Source organism: Nannobrachium achirus (assembly GCF_963921795.1).
Source record: "Nannobrachium achirus genome assembly, chromosome: 6".
Classification (NCBI taxonomy): Eukaryota; Metazoa; Chordata; class Actinopteri; order Myctophiformes; family Myctophidae; genus Nannobrachium; species Nannobrachium achirus.
The window spans coordinates 22,674,365-22,683,330 of NC_137815.1; the positions used below are offsets into that span (position 1 = coordinate 22,674,365).

The following is an 8,966-nucleotide window of genomic DNA, read 5'->3' on the forward strand; positions in this document are numbered from 1 at the left end:
CACACTGCCATGCCTCTATTTTACTGGCTGCTTCACCAATCTAATCTAATCTAATCTAATCCAATCTAATCTAATCTCATCTCATCTCATCTCATCTCATCTCATCTCATCTCATCTCATCTCATCTCATCTCATTGCACTGACCAAATAAAATCATTCTAGAACAATACAGGCACATATCCACTTTGAATAATCTCATCTATTTTCAAAGCTGAACCAAAATCAAGGGAGCCCAGTCGTCCAGTCAGCCGCAGGCGTCGTTGGGCCAGCCCATCTCCTTCAGGAAACTACTCCTCCCATGGTACACCATGCCGTAGTTCTCCAACTGGAGCCGTGATTGGGTGGAACGCCAGCCAATCTGGGCCTGAGTGGTCTGCGGTACGGGAGGTGAAGGGTCAACCTGGAGGTGAGTGGAAAGAGCAGCTGCTGTGTGTAAAACATCTTCCAGACATGGTTTGGTACTTTGGAACCACATGAACCCTATATAATAGTGTCCCTATTCTAGGCATGTCATTATATGCGTCACTCACAACGCAACACGTTGTGAACTTGTAGATCGGCTATCTGAGGGGTCTTTTTCAGGCCAAGGACCCCTTAGCTGAGAGGGAGATAAAGTAGGGACCCCCTCTTCATGTTGTATAAAATTATGTTGCAGGTTGCAACGCCTCTCGCTGCGAGGCGCTGAGAGCTTGTAGATCGGCTATTTCTTTGCTAAAGTTCTCCTCAGAATTGGGATGCGAGGGTTCAAGTTGTTCATTTAAAAGAATTATCCTATCACACAAGGATTTGGAGGCCCCCCTGTAGTAACTCTGAGGACCCCCTAGGGGTCCCAGACTCCCTGTTGAAGACCCCTGGGCTATCTTATCCAACATAGACATGCCAGGGTCAACCCCTTCAGTTCGGATCATCATCTGTGTCATTTTAGATGTTGCTATGGCAGTTAGGATCTATAAGGCATTTTGTGATATTATCAAACATACTGTAAGTATCAAACACATTAGACGGTCAGCACGGTCTACATTTCCCAAAAGAAAATGCATGTATTTAATTCAGTCTCATCAGAAGCAGGCATAAAACATACCCGGGTATCAAAAGCAGATGCATGGATTTGCCACCAGAACCCCCAGCTGATTCAACCATTAAAGGAGTAAGTAGTTCACCCCCAAAATGACCTTTTTTCTATTGATTATTAACGCATGGAGACTTGAGCTCAATAATATATTTTGGTATTTGTCGAAGTCCAAGACAAATTTTGATTATAGTACTGTAAATGTACCTTCCGGATGGGGACCCAAATGGATTTTGGTTCCCCATCCGGAATCAAAGGGGGTACACGATTTTATGATTATTGGTGTGGACGGCTCTTTAGAGTATTGCACAACAGAAAAGCAGATGGATAGATAGACAGTGAAGTCCACAGACAAAGCTATACAGACCAGGGGCGTCAATTGGGTATGGCAGGGGTATGCCGCTGCCATACCCTGGGTCCAGGGGGGAAATAAAAGTTACTTTTAAATATAAATCCATGAATGTCTCTTTGTTTATCTGCGCTGGTTATTATGTTGTTAAATTACAGTAAAATAACTACAAATGCAAAATTTAACAAAATGGTCACTTTAACAATTACGGTATTATAATTATATTCTGCACACTTTTATTCTCCCCATCTTGACAAAATGGTATATTCCCAGGTTCCGTAGGCCAGCTGCACAGGTGCAATGCATTATTGTTAATTGTGGCACGTTTACTAACATGCCAAGTTTAGCTGCACTTGAATAACCATTCCAGGCTGCCATATCCAGCCCAAGAAACCGTAGAAACGGTATCATGCCTGTTGCTAAGGTATGGCAATATGACTGGTGTCTTGCACGACACCAGTCATGTTGCCATACCTTAGCTTTTTCACAACTGACGCCACTGATACAGACAGACAGACAGACATTCAGACAGACATGTGTGTTCCATACATGGATGTATTCCTCTGGAGGGGGTGGAGATTGTGTCTGGAGATGATGAGGAAGTTCCAGTTTGACGGCAGCTTCCCTCAGCTTGGCGCTCTCACTCTGGTTCTGAACAATAATGTGCATAATAATAATATAATAACAGAAAATCGTAAATGTCATATATTTGATATACACGTGAATGTGCAGCCTACCTTTTGGTATACGTCAGAGAGAAAGCCCCACTTGTTGGGCCAGATCTTGGCTGAGTCCCTCTCTTTCTGCACATGTACCTTCCTACGTACATGCACACACACACACACACACACACACACACACACACACACACACACACACACACACACACACACGCACATGCATGAACGCACACACAAAATGAAACCTTGTTATTTACACTTATTTACAAATGTATTCTGGTTATTATTATTTTTTCCGCGCACTGTTGTCGCTTGCCGACAGGAAACGATTTACAAGCTCACAATGGGTTGAACCGTTTGCAGATCTAATCTTGCCACATCAAGTATTACAAAGAGATGTGGTTGAAAATGCTTCCTTCCTTGTTTTCAAACAGCAAGTCAGGTGTCCAGAGCATGGCAGTATACAGGGTGATTCAGGTGTCAAAGAAATACATATTTGCTTCAATGTCAACTTCTGTAAACATTCAGTTTGAATCAAAAAAATATGATGGTCATCAACATGATAAGAAACACTAGAATATAGAAAACATACCAGATTTCATCCTGAGCCACAGGGCTGGCGGGTTTAGGTATTTGGGCTGAGGTGGACATCTGTATCTGCATGTGATAGTGATCTCTCTCTCTCTCTCTCTCTCTCTCTCTCTCTCTCTCTCTCTCTCTCTCTCTCTCTCTTCAGAATGTGGCTAATGTTTCACCTGTGTGTAATTCACACTGACAGATCTGTTTACCGTCACCGTGGAGATGGGATTGTGTTGTGTGACCACCCAATATGTAACACTCCCTGCGATTATATATTACTGCATGTGTGTCTACACCAGGGGTGGGCAACTTTGATGATGGAGAGGGCCACTACAATTTCACACTTACTCCAGAGAGCCACAATGCATAATACATATCAAAAATAGTCGATCTACAAGCTCAAAACGCGTCGCAGTGCGACGCGTTTTGAGCTTATAGATCGTCTATTTTTGCTATTTTTGAAGTGGAATCCTGAAAAGTATATCTATTTTTTATTTTTTATTTTTCATTTCAAATGCATTTATATGTTCTTATGTTAACTTTATGAACTGAAATACAAATACATTGGACATGAAAAATACTATAACATTTTAATACTAGTCATTAACACATCGAATGCCCGGATGTATGACGTGTGTGTGTTGCTGGTGCCCATGGCAACGCGTCATTCTACCTACCGGCGAGAGTACTGGCGAGAAAAGTAATCCGAGTAAATGTAATCGGAGTATGTCCTGTTTATTTCGCGAAAATCTTTTCTTTCAGTCAGGACCGTTTTTTATCATTTCTAAGCCACATTGTTTGTGTTATGGCAGGTAGAAGAGGCTGCCGTTTTGAAATGAAAGTGATTTAAAAGCTAGATTAGGAGAAAACAACGTTTTTGTGCAGCCGTTAGACAGGAAGTCAACGAGACACACAGCGCGTCCGGGTGACGTAATTGCGCGCTGCATGTTGGGAAATGGAGTTTGTTTCATCACCGCGGCAGCCAAGTGCAGTAGCTACAGTACAGTATAGTTTACTGTACAACGCGTCAAACGCGTCGTGGGCCTCCAGCGACATCAAAGAGATTGGCTTGTAGACACCACGTGGGCACCCGATGTGTTAAGCTACTATAGACTGAAGTAATTAAAGCCGGTCATTTTTCCATGTTTGCAATTGTAACAGCTGAAATCAATAATATATCAGTACTCCAATATCAACCTGCGGGCCGCACTAAGTGAAGGTGGGGGCCGCATGTGGCCCCCGGGCCGCCAGTTGCCCATGTATGGTCTATGTATGGTCTACACACTGGCAAAGCAGGAATTTAAACGATACCCCCGAAAGATCTCTCTCAGTGATTCCAGATTAAAATGTCCTTTATTTTCAAATCAGGGGTAACAAATGTTTCTGTAACTGATGTAAATGTGTGCGTGCGTCTCTCTCCCTCTATCCGAAAACAGCATAATGGACAGCCCATATTTTACTTTTCTTCATAGAGATAGGAAAGCTGAGAGGGGGACAGGATAAAAAGACAGTGTATGAAAGACAGACAGTAAGAAAGCTGAGAGGGAGACAGTGTCGTTACAGGCAAAATGTTCAAAAAGCTCACAAGCTCACAATGCATCCGCATTGAAGATGTCATGCTGCACATTTCCTTTGCTGAACATTTGTCACATCCTCAAGTTAACAAACGTCCCATTTTGTATTTTGTAGTCACTGTTGAAATTCACTGTGCTCTGCATGGTCAAGGCGTGACCTTTAAAAGGAACAGCAATGTGTAGTAGTGGTAGTGGCCTGCTACTGCTGTGTCAATGTTTTTGCACAATGTTTGGAGGGGAGATGGGTTGTGGGTTTACATATTGTTCTTCCTAGTTGTAGCATTGTGCCAACCAGCCCCAGACAGAGAAGGTCACATTTATCTTAGTAAATCCTTTTTTCTTTTTAATCAAGACAGTTATTTGAAGTCAGTAGTTATTTTCAAGCCTGTCATCCTGCAAGATTTCTACAGATATTTATACCATGTCAGACTTGACAAAGAAGTTGAGACACAGGGAAGGAGAGAGAGGACATATGAGGGACACCGAGGACAGTGGACAGTCGGAGGAGAGGGGAGAGATGGAGGAGATAGTGGTGGACAACATCAACTGTGGATGTTGCCCCTGGACCACAGGCGGAGAATACAGCAAGACACACTCAGGGTGAGTTTGACAACGTTGTGAATCGTTTTGGAGGTGATTTCTTTGTGTCAAATAAAATTGGTAGGCTAAAAGAGGCCGGGTTGCATGCACTGCCAACTGGGTCTCATGTAACATCCACTGGATGGGTGGAATTTGATTGAGCTTTCGGCCAGGCTTTTGGATTGTTTGGACTCCCAAAAGTATTTTTAGAGAATTCTTCTTCTGCATCTTTCTTTTTCCTTTATTTATTCAGGGGAGCAAGTTCTCTTTTTCAAGGACGCCCTGATCACAGCACACAAAACACAATAAAAGCAATGAAAAATAGCAATTGAATCACAGTACAATGTTACAGAAGCAAAAATATAGTTGTTACACGAAGCAGGTACAGTCACTATGCAGTGTGTCCTCAAGAAGCACTTTAACACGTTGCAGTCCGAAATAGAATGGGGGTTGGTAGATTAGCCGTGAAATTTCTATTATTGTATTGTGATCTGAGACATAATATTATGTTTATAAACATGACCCCGCAGCCCCTCCATCTTGAACAGCGCCGCTGTTTTTTCTTTTTTTTTTTCCCCCAGGCCAGTAACTCACCATGATTTTCTCGATCTCCGTTGGGATAGAATGGGGGTTTTGGCCGATCGTCGATGTCCCCGTGCGTTTCGCGTGCGCGATCCTTTCACGTAAATGTCCCCGCAAATAGTCCATGTGTGACTGAAGAACAGACCTGAAAAGTTTCGCTAGCATAGCCCCAAGCATGGCTGCAGGAGGAGCTCGAGTGTGTAGACAGTAAACGGATGGGTGGAAGGTGCCTTGGAGAAGGAGAGGCGCTGACGTCACCTCTGCTTCATGCACGGTCTGCATGAGCCATCAGTGCACGAGTGGTGACTAGGGAAGGTTAGACGATCGCCGATTTTCGGATCAAAAGCTTTTATTCCGGTTTTAAAGACAAAGTCCGGGAATGTGCGACGTGGCTGAGAGTCCCTGGGGGGATGTGCGATATAGTACGGTTTTAACATTAAGGGGCTCCCCTTGGCTTAGAAGGTGTTAAATCAAACCAGTTTCAGCGAGTCCTGAAGTTTATCCCATTTGTGTGGAGCATCTTAATACATGAAGGCAAGCACTTTACTTCGGTTGGGTGTAGCTACTGTTTTTCTCTCTCTAAAGGCCACAGCAACTAGCCGCAACTCCTTGCAACAAAACCGTTTTAAGGCTATAGTCCACACCACACCAACTCCTTGCAACTGCTATGGGGATAATGGTTGCAAGTAGTTCCATGTTGCAAGGAATTGCATTTGGTGTGGTCTGGCCTTAGCAGTGGTGTAAAGTATATAAGTACAATTACTCAATACTGTACTTAAGTACAGTTTTTAGGTACTTTCACTTTACTTATTTCCATTTTTCAGTCCACTACAGAGGAAAATATTGTACTTTTACTCCACTACAATTATTTGACAACTTTAGTTACTAGTTTATTTGTAGATTGTGATCATTATTACAAAACATACAATAACCACTTCAACCCTATATATTTCCCTATATATTTGAAAATTGCTGATCCACAAGCTCACAATGTGTTGCGATGCAACGCATTGTGAGCTTGTAGATCTGCTATTTTCAAAATATTTTTTGTAACTTGTGAAATGGGACATCCTGCATAATGAGTAGGCATACTTTCTACTTTTGTGCTTCAAGTACATTTCGATACCAATATTTTCATACTTTTACTCAAGTACATTTTGAATTCCGTACTTTAACTCGTAATAGAGTAGCCTACTTATACATTGTACTAAGTAAAACAATGTAGTATTTTTCCCACCACTGGTCTTTAGTTGCTGCAAACCTTTCTGCTGCAGGATGGTGCTCTGAAACGGTGAGGAGGCCTCTCAGAGTTGTTGCTGTGTGTCTGGGGATGCTGGGTCTTGTGATCATCATAGTCCTGGGCGTGTACTGTGAGTATGCCATGTCACACAACTAACACATCACTCACTCAGGGGTCATGTTGTCTGTAATTTTTCATATTAGCTGTAACAACTAAATGAAAGGGATAGTAAAGGGATATTTACATTGCATTACATTTCGTTATATAGATCGAGGCAATGGCATTTTCCCCACACCTTGATGTGACTTCTGTTTTTAACCTAGTTCTCATTGCTTCTACTGTAGTCGTTTTGTGTGTATTACTGCTTGCATCATGCAAAGCATAAAGAAAGTGCTGGTATGCAGTACATAAAACAAATAACATTTGATGTTCTTCTCAAAGCTAATTTTCCACACTGAAGATTCACATCATCATGAGCAACCGCAACACAATGTTTATCATCACCATTTAATTTTTTTCTCTCCTCTTTTCTATTTTCTTATTCTTTTAGGCAATAACCTTCAGACCAGAAATGAAAACCTGACACTTGATAGAGACCAGCGATTAAGTGAGATAGCTGGTGAGAGCTATTTTAATCATGCATTGTCTACATTAAAATATAAATTATATACCAATATATACAGTACAATATAACAACATACAGTTTACAGTTTAGGCATTTAGCAGACGCTTTTAATCCAAAGCGACTTACAATAAGCAAATAAACATCACAATAATAAACAAGATTAAGTGTCAGTACATCAACAGCAATATAATAAATGTAAATGAATATATATCTAGAAAAAAAACTATATAATCCGTAAAAAAGGTTTCTAAAAACCTAAAAACAAATGCTAACTAGCTTCATGTATGGTCATTGATTTTTCCAGTAGTGCTAAGGGTTTAGGTGGAGTCTGAAAAGGTGAGTCTTCAGTCCTCGGCGAAACATAGCTATAGGAGGAGTGGTTGTTGGATTTTGGCAAGTACCAAGGACGTGCCAAGTAGGCTACTGTACCATTGCTAAACAGTAAATGATGTACACTGTTTAGTTTCATAATGTTACAAATCATTAGTTTTTGGAATTCCATTACAAGTGGGAGTAGTTTCAGTTTGCCTTGACTCTTTGGTCATAATTAGCTATAGGCTTAAGCGGGTTGGTCTGTGTGTCTGTCCATCTGTCTGTGTGTGCAGGGGCGCAGGAGGCATTTTAAAAGTGAAGGGGACATATCTGGGAGGTATGTGCGCGCATAGCGCGCGCGAAAAATTTTGGGGTATCCCCCCCACTTTTGGTGATATCCCCCCCACTTTTGCCCCGAGGAGGGGGGGACATATCCCCTCCACTTGAGCTGAATTACACAGTTGTTTTACGCAGATTTCAAGGCATTTTTAAAATGAAATACACATGAATTGATTAAGTCTATATTAGATCTTTTTATTGAAGGAGTAACAGGCCAACAGCTGCAGCACTTTATTTTTATACACAGTATATATTTTTTTTTCCCTAAAAATATACTGTATTACCAGAGATCACACTAGTATTTTAAACTGCCGGTCAGCGTGACATGGCACGATTAAAATCTACCAGACATCTAATAAAAAGACCTTTCATAGATATCTGTATGCATTAATGACAACCAGGTCCGTATAAAAGCAGCCTAACACAACCATAAGCATTATGTTTTGGATTGAACTGTTTGAACATAATGCATAGGCTATCCACAATTGTAGGGCCAACTTGCGCAAATACTGTACATTAATTACTGTACCCACATTACCATTTGCGCATTGGCGTGACATGTTAAGTAATAAATTAGGATACTCACAAGTTATATTGTGGATACAAGCAGTGGATGCTGTCCCAGCGTCTGGTTTAATAGGACAGGACAGCCTTTTGGGGAAGTTGACAACATAATTGCTCCTCAGATATATATTCCATTCAAGGTAACGTTTTAACGTGTCCAGCTGTCCACATGACATGATTAACACCGTGTTTCATCTGACTGGATACGACCATAGGATGCGACAGACAGACCAGTGTTACGTCCATGTTTGTTGTTGCCATCTTAAAATGAGCGTGCATTGTTGTTAATTAGTGGTTGAACAATCTTGCCAACTTTACTCACAAGTGCCCTCTCGTTTGAAAGGCTCTGTGATGTATTCTAACTAATAACAACTTGTTTTGATAGTCCATCCAACAACTAAACCGCGCGCCTAGCTCGTATTACAAAGTCAAGCCGATCGGTGTGCACTGCAGCGTCACAGGCACAGCGACAGC

At 41.6% G+C, this 8,966-nt stretch overlaps 1 protein-coding gene across 1 annotated transcript; it reads right to left on the reverse strand.

Moving 5' to 3' along the window:
• Positions 1 to 244: 244 nt before the first annotated feature.
• On the reverse strand, positions 245 to 2,749 carry LOC308286909 (ciliary microtubule inner protein 1-like; the record flags this gene model as incomplete). Its single annotated transcript, XM_080728031.1, has 4 exons — positions 245 to 400; positions 1,968 to 2,069; positions 2,156 to 2,237; positions 2,691 to 2,749. 4 exons carry the CDS (start codon positions 2,747 to 2,749, stop codon positions 245 to 247), a joined length of 399 nt encoding a protein of 132 aa, XP_080584157.1.
• Between the last annotated feature and the right edge of the window lie 6,217 nt (positions 2,750 to 8,966).